General features: G+C 55.2%; 1 protein-coding gene across 3 annotated transcripts in view; it reads right to left on the bottom strand.

Moving 5' to 3' along the window:
- Positions 1-23,350, bottom strand: part of CEP164 (centrosomal protein 164) — a 38,417-nt gene that overhangs the window by 9,590 nt on the left and 5,477 nt on the right. Inside the window, exons 5-20 of one of the 3 annotated variants that reach the window (XM_074894958.1) lie at positions 21,430-21,555; positions 20,411-20,539; positions 19,966-20,043; positions 14,944-15,387; positions 13,381-13,464; positions 11,970-12,053; positions 8,776-8,861; positions 7,011-7,160; positions 5,152-5,370; positions 3,828-3,959; positions 3,270-3,486; positions 2,606-2,683; positions 2,216-2,347; positions 1,800-1,922; positions 1,101-1,244; positions 807-890 (exon numbers count right to left, since the gene is read on the bottom strand). In XM_074894958.1, the coding sequence (XP_074751059.1) occupies positions 807-890; positions 1,101-1,244; positions 1,800-1,922; positions 2,216-2,347; positions 2,606-2,683; positions 3,270-3,486; positions 3,828-3,959; positions 5,152-5,370; positions 7,011-7,160; positions 8,776-8,861; positions 11,970-12,053; positions 13,381-13,464; positions 14,944-15,387; positions 19,966-20,043; positions 20,411-20,539; positions 21,430-21,555 (2,310 nt within the window). The remainder of the gene's footprint in view (positions 1-806; positions 891-1,100; positions 1,245-1,799; positions 1,923-2,215; positions 2,348-2,605; positions 2,684-3,269; positions 3,487-3,827; positions 3,960-5,151; positions 5,371-7,010; positions 7,161-8,775; positions 8,862-11,969; positions 12,054-13,380; positions 13,465-14,943; positions 15,388-19,965; positions 20,044-20,410; positions 20,540-21,429; positions 21,556-23,350) is intronic. The other 2 variants (XM_074894959.1, XM_074894960.1) reach the window with 2 other exon arrangements.

Raw genomic sequence — 23,350 nt, 5'->3', positions numbered from 1 at the left:
ATGCTGAGCAGCGCTTGAAGGGCACAGGTCAGGCCTAAGTCTCAAAACTGTTCCAAAACACCTAAGGATTGTTCTCAGTTTTGCTTTATTGCCCCCAACACACTCAAGTTCTCATCCCTTTATTGGGCTTCAAGTGAGGAGCTGGGAATATTTGCATTCCTGGGGGAAGAACACCCCTTCCTGCTCAGCTGCGAGAGCATTCACGGCACACGGCCATTTCTCCAGGATCCTGCTTTTGTCAAGCCTCTGGTTGCCTCCAGCATTTCTCCACCTTTTTACTTACTCACTCCGGTGCTGCTTGGAAAGGGCGGGCTGCCAGAAGCAAGGTTATCTACAGCCCTTGGCACAGGCCAGGACTTAAGAGATCTGGCAGGCAAGAGCATCAGCCAGTGATTTTTGCCAGCTCCACAGGAGCATTTGGAGCGCTTCCCTCTCTCACTGTGTTGCCCAAGATCCAGCAGCACGCGCTCCCCTTCCACGGCAGCAGGGAGAAGAGGAGGGAAATCAGGAAGGGACTGACTGAAATCCAAAGTGATGCTGAGCAGAACCTGACACCTTGAAAGGTTTTTATGATCCCTCCGTCACTCTTACAGCCACTTACCATCTCCCAAAGCCCTGAGCAAACCCCAAGCACTGAGTTTCCTGGCAAACACCATCCAGGAGGCTGTACCGCCAGGAACGCTGAGCCCTGCTCTCACCTGTGATGGAAGTTTCCCCTCCCAAAGCCCTGCCTGAGCCCAGGAGGAAGCAGCCAGAGGAGCAGCATCGGCTAAGACACCTCTGCGAGCCCAACAGAGTTGACTCACCTGGCTAAGGAGCTGCACCGATCTGGCTTTGACGTTCTTCGTGCGCATTTCAAGCTCGTTTTCTGAATCCTGGAGTTTTCTTTCCTGTGCAGAGAGGCTGAGTTAGAGAGCGAACGGCACAAGTCACCAGGCAGAGCTCTGCCACCAGGAGGAACAACAAAAATGGGGCGAGCATGACCTGCTGCTTGTCACCCCAGTCATAGAGGGGGGCAGGCGCCTTGGGGTGTCATGGTCCCCAGGCTGTCCCCAGGCAGCCAAGTCAGGAGGACCTGCCAGGCACAGCGTTCTCCTCACCTTCTCCCTGTGCCTGCGCTGCAACGCAGTGAGCCGCTCATCCAGCTCTACCTGCAGAGCCTTCACCTCTGCTTCGTGAAGCTGCCGGAGGCGTGCCACCTCGCTTCGCAGGCCTTCCAACAGCTCTGCTCTTTGCTTTCTCTCCTGCTTGTTGCAAAATACAAACAAGAAAAGCGTCTGAGTGGAGCACAGCGTTCTCCAGCAAGCCAGCGTGAGCACACAGGACACACGCTCTGCAAAGCCAGCCCATCCCGCAGCAGCTCCTGAGCACACAAATTCAGCAGATTAAAACCTATGGCTTGCAGGGACAACGCTGTTAAGGGAGAGGCTTGGGAAAGAAAAAACAACCCATGAAACTAAGGTTTTGTCACACACTGCTGCCAAAAATGGGAGGCAGAAGGCTTTCCAGAAGGGGCACCTGCAAAAATGTGAACAATCTTCTCTCGTACCAAAGTTGACAAACGCATGTGGAAGTTGCCTGCACGGGGAGTATTTTGACAGCTTATCCCTACAACCCCAGGCTAAACTCACTTCACAGCATGGCAACAGTGCCCAGTTCCCCAAGAAGGAAGGAGACTCCCAGTTCTGGGAGCAGCTGAGATAGGCAGCTCTGGCAGGCAGCAGTGCCAGCCCGGGTGCGGCCTGACAGAGCGAGCTGCCGCAGTCAGCTCCCGGCTCCAGTGCTCCCCCCAGCAGTACCTCCTCCTCATACTGATCCCGAATCTGCGCCAGGACCTCCTGGTGCTCCTCCTTCATCCTCTCCATTCTCCTCTCATGGTCTTTTTCCACATCCTGGCGTTTCTCTCTCATCAGCTCGCTGAGCTGCGGGGATGACGTGACAAGATGTTTCTGTGACCTACAGCACCACAGCACGGTGCCCCCCAGGAGAGCAGCCCCTCACGTGAGCGGAAGGACAGGCGGTCGTGGTACCACGCGTGCGGGATCAGGCCGGGGTAGCCCAAGGCAAGTGCCCCAGTGGGGCTAGATGCCACAGGGGTGCCCTTTCCCCCGCGGCACCGCTGTCAGCCCTGGGCAGGGGACACGGCCTCTGGGCCTCACCACAGCCCCAGGGAGAGAGGGTGCAGGACCCGCGGCAATCCAAGAGGAGCACTTGCCTCGCGTTCGTACTCCGTGACTTGATACGCCTTTTGCTGCGCTTTCTGCTCGGCTCTCTGCAAGTCTTCACGCAGCTGAGCCTCCTCGCTCCGCCGTGCCTCTGCTATCTGGGTTTGCAGGCTGGAAATGACCTGCCATGAAAGCCACCCACAGAGACTTGTCACCCTTCTGACAAGATCCATTCGGTGCCCTCCCACGGAGAGCGAGCAGCGTGGCAAAGACCAGCGTGTGCAGTCTCACCACCCCCTACTTGGAGCACGTCCAAGTGCTGAGCCAGACCAGAACCACATTTAGGAAGTGGAAAAAAAAACGAACGCCACCCTCCCCGGCCACCTTTGGTGACAGTGTGGGAAATCAACGATTTACATTCTAAGGACACCACCTTTTACCTTATGATGCTTCTCTTCTGCCGCAGATTTCAGCTGCTGGAGTTCAGTTGAAAACTGTTTCTCTAGCTCTTCTACTGCCTACAGGAACACGAGCAAAACAGTCTGCTGAAAAACCTCTACGTGTGGGGACACACTGTACAAGATGCAATTGCAGTCAATGTCTATCCATAAGCACCAAAAAAGCACAACGGTAAACCCCTTTCAAACCAGATTACGCCTTTACTCTCTCTGTGCTTTCCCTCCCGGGAGATCTCAGTGGATCTCAATCACGCTGTGCTGGAAGGACTGTGAGCTGCCTCCGCTCGGGAGCTCCCCAGGCTCTCTGGAGGACCAAAGCAGCAGCCAAAGAGCTATTCTGAGGTGAGAAAATGGCTTGGTTTAGCTTGGCAGAGACACACAGCGATCCTCCTCTTTTCCTCAGAGGCAGTGTGGCCATTTATTTAATTGCTATTTAATCACGGTTGTAAGAAGAACTGAGGGAGTACTCCTCCCCACCTCAGCCACACCTCTAACGGCACGCCTAGCACCTTTCCTCTGGGTTTTCAGGGAGTCATCATTAAAGCACACGCAGGCGTTACTTCATCCCAACACTGGGGCACTGCAACGCGAGCCAGGTCAGCGCGACCAGCGTGGGTCTGACCCGACCTGGTGATAAAGATCTCACCTTCTTCTTCTCCCTGTCCAACCTCTCCTTGAGCTCACTCAGGAATCGTTCCTTCTCTTGTTCCAGGTCAGTCATCTCTTTCTGCTGAGCTTCCTTCATTTCCAGCTTCATTTTCTCCAGAAGAAGCTGCTGCTGCCTCTCCAGGCTCTCCTTCTCCACTGCCTGCTGGGATTCCCACTCTCCTCGTAGCTTCCGCAGTGTCACCTCATGCTCCGCCCTGGGTTTGCAACAAGAACAGCCAGAGGCACGTCAGAGCTCGGCACTTTACCACTGGACTGCCTTCAGGAACCAGAGCTGAGAGAAGACACTGCTATGGGGTAGGACATGCAGGCCACACGAAACTGAGAACCACTGCACACAGACTCACAAGAGCTCAACCGAGGCCTTGGAAATGAAGAGCAAAGCAGTCAGGCGCTCTGGTGCCACGGCAGGGTACCAGCCGTGGCAGCGCAGGAGGGCCAGGACCTGCGCTGCGAGCGGCGGCTGGTGGTGCGCGAGGCGCTGCCCGCCCAGACCGCCACAGCTTACGTCCCCAGGGTCGGCAGCAAAGCTTTTCACCTGATCTTCTCCTTCTCAGCCTCGGTCTCCAAGGTGATTTTGGCTCGCAGCTTTGAGAGCCTCTCGGTTTCTTCCTTTCGGACACGCAACTCTTCCTCCTCAGCAGCCTTTGCCAAATCTTCTTTTAGAGTCCTGAGAGATGAGCAGCAAAATAACCAAAAAGTAAATTCAGGAGGCTTTAATCACCTCCAAGGCCTATAGGCTGCTCCACTAGCTGTGCCTGCCCAAGTGACGCGCTCTCAGAGCTCCAGACCATTAATTCTCCTCCTCATTTCCGAACCCGGCTGCTGGGGCGGGAGAGGCAGCCCCTGAGTATCACACTCTGCACACACTTTTAAAATGCACTATATCATCATAGGTGGCACTTGGGCTTTTTTTTTTTTTCCCAGGTAAATGAAATCAACTCCTGTTAAATGAAAGCAGGCTGCCAGCCAAGGTACCTGGACCCATTAGTGCGTCTGTAAGCTCCATATTTCCATGTGACACCCTTTTTACTACTGCTTTATTACCACATAGGCATTTTTCCCTCAGGTGTGATTTCTGTGTCTGCCTTCGCACCCAAGACAGCATTCCCAGAACATTTCATGTCAAGATACCGTTTCTGGCTGGCTCAGCGTGCTCAGAACATAAGTATCAAGGCCACCTGAAATCAAATACAAGCCTGGAGAGAAAAATCCCCCCGGGGAGAGCACACAGGTCCCGGTGCTGTTCTGCTCCCTGGACTGCTATTCTACCTTCACGCAATGGCTGCGTTTCACACAGACATCCATGCCCTAGTGCTCAAAGTCTTGGCTGGAAGTCCCTCTGTAAAACGTGCAGCAGCCGAGTTCCAGCTACCTCCTCCGGGGTAACCTCATCTCCTCTCCCGCTCCAATTTCCAGTCCTGTTACTGCCATTGAGCCCCGGATTTGACCGTCTGCCAGGCGGTAAAGCTCCCAGTGCTGAACTGGAAGCTTTTCCCAGGTTAACCATCAGAGGCAGGTTCGGAGCTCTGAAAGCCGCCTGCGTAGTGAATCCAAGCTCGTCCCGGGGAGATGGGCAGCTGCTCTTGTCAGCACTGCAGAGCGCTTTCCCGAGGCAGACAGCGTCCCTCCTCGCAGCTCTGACAGCACACCGCTGCTCCTTTCAACACCCGCAGCACTCTCTGTGCCAGGCGAGGAGCCCCGTGCTCCTCCTCCCTAAAAGCCCACAGCTCCGCACAGCAGCACCGCTCCCAAGGTGGTGGCCTGTAACAGCACGAGCCTGCGGCCACCGGCAACGAGATCGCAGCTAGGAAAGGCTTGGAGGAGAAACAGGAGGGAGATGGAGGGAAAAAGGAAAGTACCTGAGGGATTGTTCTTTTTGCTGATGAAGCTTTTTGGCTTCCTCCTCCTCCTGCTGCCTCATCTCCTCCTGGAATTGCTGAATTTTCTCCTTCTTTGCTTGCAATAAATGCATTTTCTCCTGCTCAAGCTCTGTCTCCAGCTCCTTGGCTATTTCCTCCAGGGATTCTTCACTAGGCTGGCTCAAGGACCGCTCATGTTTGATTTCATTCTCAGTGTGCCTACCAAAAGGGAGAGCTCCTTTGGCCAAAGGGCGACAGGAAACTGAGTAACATGAAAGGAAGAGCAACATCCCCCCAAACAATAAATTATATCGATTATTGAACCCAGCACTCGGGCCCCAAACACCCCTACCCCTTGATTTGGCCTGCTAGAGCAGCCCGCGAGGGCAACACACTCTCCCTTGGTGAAGGATCTAGCAGCTATGAAACCCTGGCTAGAGCCGGCGGGCACAAAAGCAGATGCAATCGGTACCTGTTCTCAGCCCAGGGATCAGCAGCGTGCTGCTGATGGACCAGGTATTTGTCTGCAATTGCGATCTAAAGCGTGCTGGGAGTTTGCCAGCTCTAGGCAACAGAAAGCCCTAAGCGCTCCAAAAACTCAAACCCAATCTGTTTCTAATTAAGTTTTTTCCGACAGAGAGCAGCAAAATTATAAGGTCTGAGAGAGGCTGAAGGGGAAGGAGGGGAAAATGAAGATTAGTCTAGGAAAAAAATTTTTATTCTTCGCTAGTCGAAGCTGGAGCAGCAAGGTCTCATCGTGCTCTGAGCCGGCTAGCGTAAGGCGGAGGGACTGCTGTTCTGCCAGGAATCAGGGAAGTAACAGCCCCAGTAATTTAGCCTCGAGTCAAAAGAGAAAAGGTCACTTATGCAGCCATTAGCAAGAAGAGTGAGACAGAGGAAAGAATAGCTGGGTTCTGGAAAAATCCTGCTTCACTAGCACTGCCCCGTAACGCTACATGCTCTGGGCCAACTGTGGCGATGCCTGCAGAAGGTGGCATTTATCAGCCGGCCCTGCAAAGCAATTCAGCCACTTCCACCCTTTTATCACGTCCTTCCTTTTGCCCCAGTTCTTACTTAAAAAGAGACCCAGCCGACACACACACATTTACACAACACAGCTCCTAAAAAGGGAGATCTGTGCTGGTCTCCACATCAAAGATTGCTTCTCCACCACTTTGTCCTGAGAGACGTGCTGCCTATTTTCTCCAATTGCATCTGCTGATCTGTCATTTGACACGGAGAGCAAAGTCAGCACAATCACCTCTACTGAGACCTTCTATCGCAGTGGAACCGCGGGTACGTAACTGCAAAGACCATCAATTTAGCACACCAACAGCCCACCGGCTTTCGCAGGGAACCTGAGCTCTACCATCCTGCGCTCTGACCTTATTATCTCAAAGCAGCCGATGCTCCCAGCGACTGCAAAAGTGGGGCGGTTTGTGGGGTTTGCGTCGTCGCCCCCGGTCGCAGCCCCGCGCAGTGAGGGAGCTCAGGATCTGCGCGAAACCGTTTACCGAGGGAGGGCGAGCGCTGGCAGCCTCGTCCGCCACGCCGGCGAGCAGGAGGCTTTTCCAAGTACAAAGCAAACAGCTCTTTCTGCATCCCACGGAGTCCTGTGCCACAGACCCCAAGGGCAGAGCTGCTGTTCTCACCCTCCCCGGTACAGACGGTTGGCTTGGCACTTGCCCGCGGAACAGCTGCTTGCGTTTGCACACGGAGATGTTCGAGCTGCACTGTGCCCACCAAACCGCATCTCCTGGGGCGCTGACTTCACACACCAACTCCACACACCACAAAGGGGAACAAAAGGACAAAAGCTGTTACGCTTACAGCACCAGGGACTAACAGGAAGCCCTTACGCTTTCTGCAGGGCAGCAAGCTCCTCCAGACCGATCAGGCTATCCAGCGATCCCTCCTCCGGCGCCTGGGACACGGCCTCCTCCCGACTGGGGATGTCTAAAGCGAAACACTTCTCTTCTGGTGTTTCACAAGCACTTTGATCCCTCTCGCTTTGCAGCACAAAAGAGGTAAAGAAGACCAGATTAGCACGCATCGGAGTCTAGGGGCTGCTGCAGGTAGGCAAGACAGGGAGAAGACGGGCCGTGCGGCTGCTCTAGGGGGGCACCGAGCCACACCTGCCAGCGGCACCCGTCTGCCTGGCACCGGGCTGCTGAGGGCACAGCAAATCTCCAGAGCCCTCCCACCCCCTCAAGCCCTGCCAGACCAACAAGCAGCCGAGGATTCAAGAGGCATTGGACTCGAAGGGCTGAATCCCTTCCCTGGACTATCCCACTCTCCTTCCAGGTCCTTAGAGACCTTCCCCAAGATACGGCAACCCTGTTAGCAACACTCACACCGCTGTCCAAATTACAGATAGAAATACTGGCAGGCATGTTCACATCTACAGTCCTACTTTGTGTTGGAAGTGCAGAGAAGAGAGACGAGGCAAGCACGAGCTAGCTTTACAGGCAGAGAGAAAGAGAGGATGCACAGCTGGGAAGCAGGTACCAAGCGATAAGGAGACAATTCCTGTGGGCAGAACACGTTTTCGGGGACCTTCACAGGAACAGCTCCTCTACGAACAAGGCTGCAAATCCCAAGGGCACGCAGACAGTCATTAAGATGGACTGCAGCTTCTTCTGTTCACAAGTTTTCCTGGCACAGGCAACAGCTTCTTGGTTCCCAGTGCCCCAGAGTACATGTAACTCTGTGCGGAGGCTAAGAGTTTTGACACAATTCATCTATAAATGCCACACGCGGCAGCTCTTGCAGGGGAGGGGCTCCGGAGAGCAGGGAGCTTACTGCTCAGCACAGCGTTTCAACTGCTTTAAACAAATCGCCACACGCAGGCTGAAAATAGCTCCCCTAGAGAGTCGAGTCCTCACAGAAACTAAGGGTCTGGAAGCCAGCACTGCTCTGGGGGTAACAGCTGGGGCGCTCCAGAGCGACGTGTCCACACATCAGGGTATCAAACAGCTTAAGGTTTGCACCCAGCGACGTGCTCTGGGCCCTCTATGGAAGGAAGTGGCAGAGAACTGTTCGCCCTGCGGCTGGACGCCTCTGCCCCCAGCAGCGGGCACCAGGCTGGTCCTGGGAGCCTCCAGCTCCAGGCTCTGCCCGGCAAAGAGCTGGCAGCCCAGCGGGACCAGCACTCACCGAGACTGTGGCTGGCTCAGAACCAGAAAGGGCTGTTGTCAGGAAATGGCCAGTAGCTAAACCTCCCGTGGTTAAATGCCACAGGGCGCAACACACAGCATTAACAGGTTCACGGCGAGGCCGTGCCTTTCGCGGCCTCAGAGAAAAGTCAGAGAGCTGTAAGGGAAACAGAAGCCAGCTCCACAGCTGGGGCACTCACAAGGAAATGAAGGATGGGAGTTTTGCTGCCTACCCAGCCAGAAGCTGAAACAAAGCTGAAATCTCCTGAGACAGTGCTAAGGAGGTGGCAGGAGAAGCGAGAGGTTTAGCGGGAAAGACCCTGTGGGAAGCTGCAGCATCTCGGGGGGTTCTGCAGGGGACACCTGCACAGGTTACAGCGACCGGAGCAGAGCAGGGGCGGACAAGACAGGAAAGTCATCGGGAGCTAGAGCTGCCCACGCCTCCTTCATTGCTCTGTTTGTACCATACCTCTCCGCAGCTTTTGTTCTTTTGCTTTGCTCTTCCTCTACACTGGCTTTGCTTTGGTCTTTTTCCTCTTCTCCCAGCTCCTGGGCCTGCAGGTAAAAGCAAACAGTGTGGAGTTTGGTGGCTCCTTCACCGTCAAAGCCTCTCGGGACCGTACAGCGGCTCTGCTGAAGGGCAGCACCGCTCTGGGCCAGCGCATCAGCAGAGCCCGGGGACCGGGTGGCATCCGCAGGCTGCTGCAGAGCGCCCGGCCGGACGCGCCAGCCTCCTCCCCGGCAGGGACCAAGGGCCTCAAGCCACCACAGGAACGCCTTGCCGGAACGCTTGCAGCGCACAGCCGAGAGCCCTGGGGGCTCCGCTCTGGGCATTCTGTTGGGTGATGGTCTGGGGTTGCTTTTTCAGTGTGGAAGGTGAACTCCCTGACAGCACTAAGCACTCCGCACACAGGTCCCCTTACATCTCCAAGTAACACTAAACTCCCTGAAAAGCGCAGGACAAAAATCTCCTAAAAGAGGCACATCACACACACACAGAAGTATGATAACGTGCTGCGGCCGTAAATCAAATCAATACATCAGCTGCAGGCAAAATCACAAGACGCCTCAGTCCCGCCTCGCACCCCGGGCCACGGGCAGCAGCAGCCTCGCCTGCCCAGGGAGTTCCAGCTGCTCACTCCAGAACACGTCAGCTTGGGTGCTGCCAGCCCCCTCCATACCACACTGAGCAACTGCCCTTGGCTTAGTTATGACATGGTAAATGCTTGAAATATGAGTAGCAAATATTTGAGTATGAAAGAGTCAGCTGCTGCTTCTCCCGCCGGCCAGCCATGGGGCACCTCTGTCCCCGCCGTGGGCACACACGAGCACACGCCGCCCAGTTCACCTGGGGAGGGCAGCGACCTCCCTCTCGGAGCTGGCAGCTCCCCTGTCAGAGAGCAGCTGGGGCTCACCCTCCCTGCTGAGCTCCCCACAAGAGCAGCCCGTTCATCAATTCCTGGGGAGCACGAGAACTGCAGGTGAGCCCAGGCCTGGCCATGCGGGAGGGTACGGTGGAGCAGGGCCAAAACAACACAGGATTCCAACCGCAGTAATTTATGCAAATGTTCAGTGGAGCAAAGAGCAGAAGGATTCCCTGCAAGTACTGTCACCTCCCATCGCATCAGCCTGGCCAGAGCTCTCCCGGGCAGCTCCCCCTCCCAGCCTCCCTCCTGCCCCGGTGTAAATAATGACTCCAATTCCCGAGAACCGAGGAGCTCAGCAAATGTTTCCTGGCTCAAGGCGGGCTCTGTCACGGCTGCCCGTGACAGGAAAGAAGGCAAACGGGGGACGTGATCTTCCTGGGAACAAGGGGGACCAGGCGCAGGGTAACGCCGCTGAGCCCAGGCCCGGGGCTGCTGCCGCACCTCTGCTGCCCAGCATGGCCTCCCAGGAGGGCAGGCCCAGAAATCCCGGGCTGCGGGAGTCTCTGGACACATCTGAGAAGGGGACGACAGCACCCGCCTGCGGGGACCAAGGGCTGATCTCGAGCCTTGTCTGTGAGGCGACCGGAGCGCTTGTGGCCGCGGGATCCCCAGCAGTGCCCGGCCTACAGCAGCTCGGGTCTCTGCCCTGCTCAAACGCCAGCCCGTGGCCCACGGAGGCTGCCTCGCCCGCCCGCGACACAACGCCCGTTAATAAGGGTAATAGGCCGCCTCCTCCCTCAGCACAGCAGTTCCCGGGGGGCCCCAGGAGGGGCACCCCCACGGTCTGCAGCACGCCCTGGCTGCGGCGGCGGGACCGGCGACGCGGGATGCCAGCACTCCAGCCGGGTTAAGCGAAGGGTGAAAGGAGCAGCCCCCCGCTGCAAGCAGCAGCCGAGTCCAGCGGGAAGCAGCCCACGCCGCCTCCGCCAGGTGCCCAGCCCCTGCCAAAACACACTAACCAAAAACCCCCGGGGCTGTGCCGCTCACGTAGCTGACAGAGGTGGCCTTTCTTAAAAAGCAGAATATTTTGCCAATGTATGCAAAGCAAGGCAAGCTCGTTGGGTGGAAGTAAGCACATTCCTGCAGCCAGAGCCACTGCAGCCTAGCCTCTGCCTACGGACACAAAGGAGCAGCTGCAGTTCCGCAGGGAGCACCGTTTCAAACCCCCCTCTCTCCTTGAGACGGGGCCGTAACAAACTCCAAACGCGGCTGCTCCAGCGAGACATTTGTATGCGCTGCAGCAAGAGGGAGCGGCGGAACGCAGCAGGCATATGTTTTATTTTCCCTTCCCATCTGATTACGCTAATTATTAGGCACAAGAGGACAGGTGTGTTCTCCAGACACAACCTTACAAACGGGATTGCTCCTCTCTGCTGGACAGGTGGCGGCTTTGCCACTCCGGGTCCCCTCCGGTGCCGCTGATCAACTCGCTTACAATCAGGGCAAGGCTGAGCGAGCCCAGCTGGAGCCCGGCCCTCGCCGCGCCGCGACACGCTCCTCCGGCCCGCGCACCGCTGCTGCGGGACAGGGGCGCCTGGGGCGCTCCGCAGGCGCCAGGGCTGAGGGAGCCGAGGCAGCAACGTGCGGGGAGAGGCCTTGAGGTGCACAGCAATCTGCCTTGGTCAGAACTGCCCGACCACACTCGCACCCCAGGCTCACGTGGTTTAGGAAGCACAGACGCACGCGTACATACGCTGCTGCCTGTGCCACAGACTCGCTGAAAGGAGCCTATTTTTCCCCCTACATGAAAGCAGGCAAGACAACCAAATGCTTAAAAATAAGCCTCCCTATACCAAAATCTGTCAGAGGGAGTTAACCTCCTTTTCTTCCCATTTTTGCTATCGTGTTCTGTTACACAAATCCTTTCCATCTGCTTAAGAGAAAGAAAAGGACAGATACTCACAAAAGAAGAAAGTAAAATAGACTCTGCTTCCCCCGTTCCCCAGGAAAGCCATTTATCTCCACTCGTACTGGGGCAGGAAGGCACACATGTGAGCCTGCAGGCATGCACCCCTCAAGCCACCTCTGCTCAAAGTTTATGTTCTTTCTGTAGCTACCCGCATCTCACCTCTGCAGAAGAAGCAATTAGCGCTGCTCTAATCCCTGACACTTCACACATCGCTCCTGGTTGCCTCCGCAAAGCCTTGTGCCAATGGCATCACCCAGTTACCAGCACACCTGAGCGTCCTGCGCTGCCCGCTGACAGCGTGGTCCTGCTCACACACACAGCGCTCACCTTGCCCACGGGGCTGCCCGCAGCCAGAGACAGAACCTCCACATCCAGCACCTGCTCGGGAAGGCGACTCCGGAAGCCCAAGTCCTGAGAAGAAAGCAGAGAAGGATCGGCAGCTGATGAGCACGCACAGGTTTTGCCAGAGATCCTGAGGCCAGAGCAAAACCCCAGCACAGCTTGGAACCGCCCCGCTGGCCAGTCTTTTGCAGCACTTTCCTAGCTACTGGCACCATCAGAGCGCTTTACGGGATGCAGGAGACGGCTACACCGAGACTCAGCCCCGCGGCCAAGCGTCCTGCAGACGGACAGACGGCTCTGTCAGCGGCTCGGCCAGCGGCCCGTTGGCTTTCGCTCCTTGCCAGGGCGCGGAGGCGCAGGCAGGCGAGGTGGTTCATGCAGAGCTACCTGCTGGGTCGACGGCTGATGGGGCGCTGGGGAAATCAGGATTCCCTGCAGGTTTGCTCACGGGGAGAGTGCAGCAGGGGGGTTCCCTTCGCTGGCGGTGCCCAAGGAAACCCTCCCCATGAGGCGGCACAGGGGGGACACTGGGGGACACTGGGGGGTCGCGGGGCAGTGAGCTCTGTTCTACCATCAGTGCCCACTGCCGTGCCACCGACCACAGCAGGCAGGGGCACATTCACAGCCAGCAGATCCTCCCTCCCCCAGCCCCTCCTGCTCTCATTTACGATACTGCTGCAGATTTCCCCAGATTTTTCCTAAAAGTCGGCTCCTGCAAGTTGCCCACAAGCTATTCACTCTCCGCCATAGTTCTCCCTCCTGGCAGAGTCTCTGGGGGTCCTTGCACTCAGCTGCACACGGCGAGCATGCGCATGCGTGCGCACACGTGCCCACAAGCGAGCCCTACAAAAGGTATTGTTTGAGGCGGCAGCCACTTGCCAACACGCAGGCTTGTGCTACCACTGACAAATAATGATATTCTCAGCCATTTGCTGGCCATGCTGCCTCTGCTCCCGCTGCCAGATGGCAATGGCAGTTTCCTGTGGAGATGAAGAGATGCTGATGGGCATCTCCCCCCACCTCAGGGCTACCCTCCCGCACGGTCTCCCTTGGGGACCGTCAGCAGCCAGGTCTCCTGGCCATGCAGATTCCCCGTAGAAAAAACTGCTGTGTCCCTTCAAGCAAGATTTTTACATTGCTTATTATTTCCCTTTTTGCAATTATCTGAACACAGTCCCAGCTCCAGGTGACCTACTTTTCCGGGGATATTACCTCACCCACAGACAGAACCTGCTAAGTGCAGGGTGACGCCGCTGCCCTGTGCAACGGCTGTGAGGTCGCTGCTTAGCAGTTAAGGAGCCGGGCTGCGAGGGGTGGGCAGGGCGTTAACTGGCTGCACGCTCCCCGAGGAACGCAAAGCCTCCACCCAAGGGACAGGGAGCTTCTAGTGACTCACCACAGGCCGAATCAGCTCATGGTCCGAGCAGTTAGAGACCTGCAAGTCCTCCCCACAGTCGCTGGTCTCGGAAGCCTCTGAAACCTGAGGGGAGATATGCATTACAGGCAGTTCATGCCTTACCTCCACAGCTTCCCCCAGGCACCCCCAACACGATGCCAACCAATACTGGGAAGACAAATCTGGCCTCTCTCTGACACAGGGAGGAAAAGGTGACTAAACGTCATGGGAAAAACACTGAGGGTGTGACCCACAAGACAAGCACACAACACCACTTCACAGGAGAACAGGGGCAGGAGATGGTGCTGGGAGGGCAAAGAAGTGCTCTTCAAATGCCCCTGCCAAAAGGCACTTGCTTACTGTTCCTCCTGCGAGGATCCCTGCAGCTCTGAGAACTCCCAAACCCACCACACAAACGGGTAGAGCCACAGGACACACCGTGGTCCTAAAGGACTTTAAAGCACATGCCGCCAGGCCGAAGCACAGCGAGGACTCCTGTGCCCAGCGCCCGTAAGGAGGCGTTCAGCGTGAACACCACGTCGCCTGCTGACTTCAGCAGCGCTGCCCAGGCGCGCGAAAGGCAAGCATGGGCCTAAGTGTTCGTCAAAGCCAAGCTTTCAACATTCAGCTCTTCAGGACAGAGCATGTTTTCCAGGCTCAGCTCTATAGCTTATCATTTCTTAAAGACACTGTGCATCAGTGGAACTAGAAAAATCATCAAAATCAGCAGGAAGGAAGCCAGATTGGAAAGAGACAGTTTATCAGATCTCATATTCTAACGTTTCTGGAAGACACAGCCCGAGAGCGGATAGTGTGTGTCTGTCTGGCACCCCAGCTGCAGGGGCCAGGCCACGAACCCATCTGCACCTCGTGGCAACGGTTCTTCTCCTGCCAGAGGCCGCTCGATCAAGCGCCCTGACTGCAGTCTCTCTGCCAGTTCTCCTCCCAGCAAGTGCCAGAAAAGCGGAGGGCGGGCGGGAGGGTACCACGCTCGATGGGCTCGAGCTACAGCTCTGGAGCCAGCCCCGAGGCACCGTCCTTCCCCACTCTAACCTCGCACCTCCCCGTCGCATCCTTCCATGGAGCTGCAAATGTCACAGCTGGCAGCTCACTTTACACTTTTGCCCCATCTCTGCATAAGCTGAGAGAAACAACAGAAGGAGAGAAACAAAGCAGTGCGGACAGCTGGGCTTGGTGCGAACTTCATTATAAAACCTGCTTGCCTAGTACAGATGGCGGCACTGAAAGCTGAGACTTATTTCTCCTCCAAGACTTGAAACATGCCTCACAGTTCAGGGTTTTTGCCTGTCAGTTGCTTTGGACAGCACTTTGTGTGTGCATCAAAGAACGATTTCCTAGCTCCGCACTGAGGACGCCGATCAGGGCATGGAGAGCACTTGTGCCCCCCCAGGAACATCCTGCCGACTAGGAGAGCTCCTGCGCTGACGTAACAGAAACAAGCCAGTGCTCGGAGAGCTTTCCTGAATCAGGGCCTTACAAAGCAACGGGAGCAGCCACAGCAGCTTCCACCCCGAACCCAACCCACGCAGGCAGGTCTCTTACTTTGCCAGCATCCAGCCTGCTGTCTGTTTTCAGATCAGCTGCTGCTTCTTCCCTCATTTCATTCACTATCTTTTCACCAACAGACACAGTGTCGACGGTGGCAGCCAGGCTGGCCAGCTGATCCGCCTCGGCGGCTTCGGCAGCTGGAGATGCGACTGCAGGTTGCCCAGGACCGCTGGGCACATCTGTCCCTGCTGCGCTCCTTTCCTCCAGAGACTGTGGCAGCTCATCAGCTGCAGAGATGTCACCTTCCACCTCGGTATCCTGCTTGCCCAGTAGCTCGTTGCCGGCAAGTTTCCCAGCGGACTCCTCCTTGCTCTGGCCAGACAGGCTACTGTCAGCGTCTCCAGGAAGGACGTGAGCTGGCGTCGGAGGGCAGGCAGCGTCAGAAGCCAAGGAAGACTCTTGCCCTTCTTCAGTGTGTCTTGATTTTAAAGACTCGTTCTAGGCAGCAAGTCAAACACAATTATAGCTACAACATGCTTTACCCCCTCTCTGGGGGGGTGCAGGGCTCAGAAATAGCACGGGTTCTCCTACAGCAAGCAGCAAAAGGGCAAAGCTTTGGGTGACTTCAAGACCCGTTTGATTTTGTTTCATGCAGTCCCTTGCACGGTCTAGGAATTTCATGAAGATAAACACATTCATTTCTTGGGCTCAGAGTTTTTATTCTTTCAGTCTGTTGCTTTTTTATTCGCAGGGTCTCAGTGGCTAAGGGTTAGCAGTGGCTGCTACAGGGCCCATCCGTCCCGGGAGCAGCCTACACGCTCTGCAGCAGACCCCCTTGGCTCTGTTCAGCCAGAGACACAAACCTGCAAGGGACTATTACTGGACATTTAACTTCTGCCTGAAATTATAAGCAGAGAAGAGTAGGCAGATGCAATCATCCCACCTTCCGGCAGGACAAACGAGGGCAGGCACCAATTTAAGCCCCCGCTCTGAGCTCAGAATGAGACCGTGACCAGCTAAGCCCCTAGACCGAGAAATGGCAGCACCCCCCAGCCTTGGGGAAAACCAACCCCGAATTAAACCTTAGTCACCCAAAGGTTCGCTGCCTCTCCCAGCAGTGGGGAGGTCCACAAAACTCACAATAAAGCGTGCAATAGCCAGGAGGAAGCAGGAAAAGGTTCCCTCATCAGTATGCAAACAAAACTGCTAGCACGTCCTACTTTCTCACTGTTTTATTAATGCTGTGGTGTCTTGTCAAACATTAGCTGCATCCTGTGTACAGCATGTACCATACACAGACCGCATATTTTAACGATGTATTTTTATCAAAGTGCAACTGGAATGCTGTCAGCTTTAAACCCGGAGCTGCGGCAAACTGAAAGAACGTCTCCTCGCACGTCATTTGTCTGAGAGACCTTCTCAGGGCTGAGAGAGCCATCCATCAGACCAGAGAGGAGGACAGAGAAATCTAATCACTGGGTACTTTCCAAAAAACCTGCAGTTCAGAGCCTCACCTCCAATCCGCCGAGGAATTAATGAAAGCTTACGGCCCCTTTCCAGCTGGTGCCTGGTCAGCAGGGCTTCACCAGTGCCACTGCACCACTAGCCGGGGCTCTGTAAAGGCCTTGATAACACCTTCGTGCCAGGACCCACAAAAACACGTGCAAGCGGCATTTCCTTAGCGTTACTCCAGCGGAGGAGACCTCCTGCTTCCTTTTATGCGGAGATTAGGGTGTCTGGAAAGTTGTGCTCCCCTTAGGCTTTAGAGCTTTCCTGGGGACCTCCCTCCAGGAGGGCCAACAGCACCCAGGAAAACTTACACCAAGTGAGGGCAGGCAGGACTCTTCTGCCTGAAAACTGTCCACAGGTATTTCCCTTCCAGGAGCACACACACCACAACAGAATACACTGATGTATCCAATCATACTGTGTGCACAGAAAGGCTTCTCTCCAGGCAAGTCTACCTCGGTTACTAAAATATCCCAGAATTGTTTCTTTAGCCAGTAGAATCCTACTTTAAGGACAGATACAGAGAACGCTTTTGTTAACATTCCACCTGAGAGATGCCAAGCGCGACTCTCCCATCGGACACACAGGGGGAAGAGGAGGCAAGTTTTCCTCGTGCAAAAACAGCCTGTGGATTTTCTATGGATTTCGGAGCTAGGACGAGTCCGACAGGTTATAATCGGCTTTAGCTGATCTTTTCACAAGCTGTGACACATATTACCTGCAGCTGAGTGACACTGACTAATGTGAGATTTCTGCCTTTGCAATCATTACTTCCAGACCTCCAGCGAGCAGCGCAGGTCTGGAGAAAAGCACATTGATACCAACGGGGCCAGGTTTCGGAGAGGCGTCTGATCCAGAGCTCAACGATCAGGATGAGCAGCCACCACCGAAACCGAACCCTGCTCATCTCAGGAAGCAGGATGACTATAGCACCTCTTCGGACTTTAAGAACATGAGAGATTACAACAAAAAACTTCACATGCTTTCCACCTTTAAAAGGAAAAAAAGAGGCAAAAACCTCCTCCTGGGTACAGAATGCCTTTAAAGGTGACGCGTTCCCCTTGCTCCCTGATTTCAGGCAGTTCTCAGGCACGGAAGCACAGAGAGGGTGTAGGTTTGCCAGACCTCACCTGGGCAGCATTTGCCCTCAGTTTCCAAGTTTACACCTCTCCAGGCGCATGTGCTACTTTCACCAGCAGAAGAAACAGCCCAAGCAACTATCAGATGCACAGCACAGAGGCTGCCTACTGCACGCGGAGCTTCAGTGACATCGTGCAAGCAGGACGGTGACGTCAGAGCAACTCGTCACCTCTCTTGGGCTGCCAGCTTCCTCTGCAGGCCTCCTCGGGTGCTGGGCATCAGGTGCAGCAGCTAACCAGCTGCCACACTCTTCCTCCTCTGCTCTGCTGTTCTCCTAAGGGAGGGGGTGACACATCCACTAGCCCGAGTCTCCACACCACCTTCCCAAGCTGGCAGGGCCACCCGCCCGCGGCTGGTTACTGCCCCGCGTGTCACTGCCCTGCGTGTCGCCCACTGCCCGCACCCCGGGGCGGAAAGCTCTGCAGCCGAGCAGCTTTCCGACCCCTGCTCAGGGGCTCCCATCGAACATCGTCCCAGCCATCGCTCTGTTTCTGCTCCACGTGCTCCACAGCTGCTGCTCTTCCCGCTGGCCAGCCCAAGGAACTCGCTGTTGGGGCAGACCCTTCCCAGCTGAGGACTCCCCACGAGCCGTGGCTCACTGCCGCAGCTCTCCGCCACGCTCCCCCAGCACGGGTGAGAGCGAGGCCATGAACACAGCAGCCATTCCTCTGCTCTCACTAGCCATCCCTCCCTGCACCGGAATTTTACGGGCGCCTGTTCCCTGGAAACCAGCAGCGCTGCTTCCCGCCCGTACATCTCCGCAGCGACACCCAAGCTGTGTTGCGCAATGTTTATTTACGGAGGCAGCTCCCTTTCACACCTCTCCATCTGGTGAAGCAGCCTTGCACGGTAATTTCCCACCACACAAAGGACCCCGCGACGCCCAGCGTTTACCCTGAGCCTGACCCGTACAGAAGGCAGAGTTCTGAACCTCCCAAGCGCTGCACCAGGGGTCACCTCTGCTGCCCTGCCACCCCCTCCCCAGGCACCCACAGACGCTTCCAGACCTCTCCCTCCTCTCGCCCCTTCCCAAAGCCTTTTGTATTTCAGGGCAGAGTCTCCCTTATCTGCAGTGGCTATTCCACCGTGAAATTCAGAAAGGGGGACGGCTGGCTTTGGGCGAGAGCTAAGCCCCCGAGCGGCCGAGCAAACCAAGCGGCCCCTTTCCCAGAGTACGTTCTGCCTTCTACACACACCTCACGCCTCAAGTTCTCCAGCATCTGACCTGGGTTTCCTTTTGGGTGCCTTTTCCCCAGTTAACTCAGTCCTTGCTCCAGAGGAGCCCACTGAGGGTGCAGCGTTTCTTTCCATCTCTCCTCCCTCCCTCCTGGAGGTTTGTGCCATCTTGGATGCGGCCTCCAGTCTCACCCAACATCCTTCTGCCTCAGCAAGTCACGAAAACCACGTGCTTATTTCTTTGAATGCAGGTGGTCAACCCTGACCCGCAGGCTACAGGAAGCCAGTTTTTTCATCCCGTCATCCCATTACTGCCTAGATTTCCCCCCTGGAGGGCTCGCCCTACGAGTCCTTTCCTCCTCTCCTTTTTGGAAGGAAGCTGGCAAATGGCTGGGGCTGCGGGCTGAGCCTTGCTCATAGGAATGCTTTTCTACTGCCATCTCATGGAACTACAAAAGAATTATACTTTCCACTGGGGCACTAATATCTTAGCAAAACTAAGATATCGCCCATCTGGGTTAACAGAGCCCGGCTGTTGGGCGGCAATTGCCATCTCATAACAGATTCCCAAAGCCCTGGCACGGCACTGAAATGCCAAGACAGCTCTTTGTTCCTGGCCACATTAACATTTCAGTGACGAATTGGGCCCCGACAGCCTGCTTGTCGTCTGGAGACGAGAGAGTCAGGCCTTTCTTTTTCACATCCACTTTAGCACAAGCCTTTGCAGTTTCTGCCCAGCACCGTGAATGGATTCTCCAGCAAAGTACTTTACAGCTTAATTTTCGTATGCTGTGAAAAGGATAAGGGAAATACTGTAAAACACTTTAAAAGAAATTAATGTGCCTTTCAGATACCGGAACGGAATTTTCAAAGCGCCGAGAAAGGATTAATGTCAGCATGAACAGTTGGGCCGAATCACCAGAGCTGCTTGCAACGCGCTTCCCATTGTGTCCTTGTCATCCGACGCCTGATCGCTGCTAAGCAAGCGCAGGCAGAGCGCGCGCACCCCCACGGGAAGAAAAATGTCTGCGTGAGCCCACGCGGGTACTGAACTCGTCACTGGCACTCTGCGTCCCAGCCATGGAATTTCTCAGCAGTGCGAGAAGACAGGTTTCAGGTTGCCACATGAACTCGTCCCTCCGGCGCTACTCCTGCGCTCTCACTCCCCAGCCCCGGTGCTGGCTGGCAGCACCGCAGCTCCTCTGCCCCCCGGGGGGTTTCTCCCGCCCGTCTCATCACTCGCTCTCTTACCTCAGAGTTGAAGCTGCCTCCCAGGGCGCTGACATCCATGTGCAGGTTTTTGAACAGAATTGCTGTCCCACGGAGACTCTAAAGGTATTAAAAAGAGGAGATGGCCCACACTGAGCTCCGACCCCTGCAATCCCCCAGGAGGGACTGGGGGGCCCTAGTCACTGAACTAAGGCAGAGCCATCGCCGTGCCCCAAGGCAACAGGCCTACAGCCTTTTGGAAATACATCACGTCAGATGTTGATTTATAGGAAGAACAACGAGAAAACAGGATTAGATGCTTTTTGCTGACCAAACACAGAGAAAATGCAGCACAAATTAAGGCCTGGAGTCAAATGGAATGACCACGGCCAACCAGCTATTAGCAGGGGAGCAGCAGTTTTCACTGCTGGAGGCTGCCTGCGCTACGGTTAGTGAGACACGTGAAGAAACAAGGCACACAAAGTACCTCATCCGCGCTTTCGTCCTCTTCGTTTCTCCCTTTATCCAGGGTTGCCGTATTCAAGGAACTCTGCTCTTCGCAGACCAAGCTCAGCAACTTCTTGGTCTGGCTGGTGGGCTTACAGGTCTCTGCAGGCTGTGAAGTCAGAAAGGGAGGTGAGAGGAGAGCCAGGGAGGAGGGGGAGACACAAACCCGCCGAGACGCTGGCCAGCAGCAGGGGAGCTGCTGAATTCCGAGAAGGTGCTCGGGAAGACGCTGCTACCCCTGTTCTGCCAGCGCCACGTCCTGCTGGGACATGACACGTTCTTTACGAGGCCGCGCTCTCCCCCGCGCCAAAGGGGCTCTGGTCCTCCAGCAGCCCATCTGCAAAACCTGCCCGTGCCTCAAAACACTCATCACTCGAGACCGTAATAAAGCAAAGGATTTGAAATTCCCACAGACAAGACTTGACTCAGCAAGAAGAAAACCTTCGGTGAAGGTGAGGAGGTGTATAATGTTCTGCACATACACTGTTTTCCTTTAAAAGATCAGTTTGTTACCACTTAAGACTTTGTTTTGTTGACCCAAAGGTCACATTCTATAAATAATCATTCAATGTGATTGTAAACCTTACATTCATCCAGAAAATTGTTCTTTTCATTTTTTTAGTCTCAAAGTTGAGTGAAAATATTACTGATTAGATTACATTATCTGTGCTGTATGTCCTGCCTCATCTGGACACAAATCAAAGTTCTACTAAAGTGAACTTAACAGACTTCTTCCCCTCCCAACAGTAATTGAAACAATTCTTTCTTTAAATCTGCCTGACAGAGCAGAAGAAAGCTTGCCACAAATTTAGCACTGGGCTCCCTAGAAATAACAAAAGACAAGACACGTAGTGAAAGACAGAGTAGGGAAACAGCTTTTTAACAGACAAAAGCCTTTCTAAGCTGACGAGAGATCACAAACAGTGTCATTGAAGCTTCTCAGCACCACCACGCCTGTGACTTTTGCAGGGCACGGTCCCAGAGAAGACAGCACCTTACCTGCATCCCTCCTTTGGCCACGAGGCTGGAGTCCGCTGAGCTGGGCGCGTCCAAGCTCATGGCCCCGCGGAGGCCGGCCAGAGGCGCCACGAGGCCACGCAGCGGCGCGAGGTTCCCCAGGGGCACCTGGACGGGAGCAAGCAGAGTGCCTGAGGGCTGGAGCGTGCAGAGGGACGCGCTGACGGAGAGCAGGGGCACGCCGCTTGCGCTCCTCCTTTCCTCCTCTCCCGTGCAAACTCTGGCTGCTGATCCTAAACCCACCACCGCCGTGGAACTGCTTGTGAGACCCCACAGCCAGCGACCACCAGCACACGAGACACGCGAGGACTAGCGGTTGGATTGACTTGCACCTTTCGCCTTCCAAAGACCCGTCTGAACAGGGTCGTTTACTTTACAGCAGCTTCACCTGTCTGCTCTACTACTCCGCACAGCGTGACATGACGGTGAGAAGCCTCCTGCCCGCCACAAGCTGCAATCACCACCTCTCTTTAGACCGAAATCCAGGCTCCGTCCTCACCTCACACCAGCGGAGAAGCCCCAGGTAGTGGAAAGCAGCTTTGCCGCCACGCATCGGCGAGAAGATCCTGAACATGCCTCTCCCCCCCAGAGCCTGGCCAGATCCCGGGGAGCCATCCGACAGCCTGCCGGGGCTGTCTTCCCCCAGAAATGGGGCTGTTCTCTTTGGCTGTGTGGAATTCCTGCCCACGGGTCTTGCCCCACGGTACACGGCGCAGGTTAAGCGAGGCTGTTCTCGGCAGCTGCCCGTACAGCCAAGCGCCGGGGGTTCGGAACGCCCAGCGCCTGTAGTCTGTGTCGGTCCGAGATTAGGGACTGAGAACAGAGTGAATTCACTCGCACGCTGCGGGACGGAGAGCGGGACGTGAAAACGCATGGACCCTTCTTCCACCAAGTCCCTGCCACAGCAATGGTAGCACAATCAATGCTGCATGCTGGGCTTAACTCATTATCTTCTGCGGATGGCCACTAACGACGTGTGTGGAGCAGAGGATGTCAGCTGCCCTTCAGCAAAGACAAACTCACTTCCATTGGGCTCATTAGAACTTTTGGGATAAGCTGCAGTTTATCTGATATTTATAGTCCTAGTTCTTAGCAGCTAACCGAGCAGTGCCACATGCTGGTAATTAGGAACCTGAGCTAGTGACTCAGTGGAGCCACAGCTGGGTACCAGCAGAGCACAGCAATTCATTAACATTACACACAGTGACCTTTTGGTGCTGGTTTTTCCTTCAAACCAGGAGATTTGGTAAATTCTTATTAAATCGAGGCAATTACTCATGGACAAAGACAAAACAACCTGCAATATTATTCCCAGTGAAGGGCGGGATCCTGCTATAGGCAACAGAGGGAAAAAGTTTGGGCAAAACAGAGTGAAATGGGCCAGCAGTTCACAGAGGAAGGAGGAAATTGTGTTTATCGCTGGGCCCATCACACCCGTAAGCTCCCCCGGTGTCCTAAGACCATGGCAGCAGGGTCCAAGGACTAAGCTCTGCTCAGATAAATCAGTGCTGCACCGCCTGCCAAACCATGGTCTGTAACCACTGGGAATAATCCTTCTCTCCTTCGAAAAGCCTAATTCATTCAAACTTTTTCCTGTTTCTCTTCCCTTTAAGAGGCAAGAGAGCCCATTTCTCAAGGTACTGGACATCGATGTGGGAGAGCGGGCTGTGACTTGCCGTTTCCCTATCACCTCAACCAACCCAATCACTCCGGGCCTTGAGATTTAAGCCAGAAATAGCTGAATAAGCTATTGCCCCTCAATTTAGATTGTGGGATCGCCAGGGAAGAGGCTGACTTTGTAGTGTGCTTGCTACAAAGAGCTTAGCACCAAAATTCAAGATGATTTTGTATTGGGAGTTGCCATCCCACTTAATTTACTGCCCATCACCTGTTTGAATTCAGA

The sequence above is a fragment of the Strix uralensis genome, chromosome 26 (assembly GCF_047716275.1).
Source record: "Strix uralensis isolate ZFMK-TIS-50842 chromosome 26, bStrUra1, whole genome shotgun sequence".
Taxonomy (NCBI): Eukaryota; Metazoa; Chordata; class Aves; order Strigiformes; family Strigidae; genus Strix; species Strix uralensis.
This window is presented reverse-complemented; position numbering and strand designations above follow the sequence as displayed.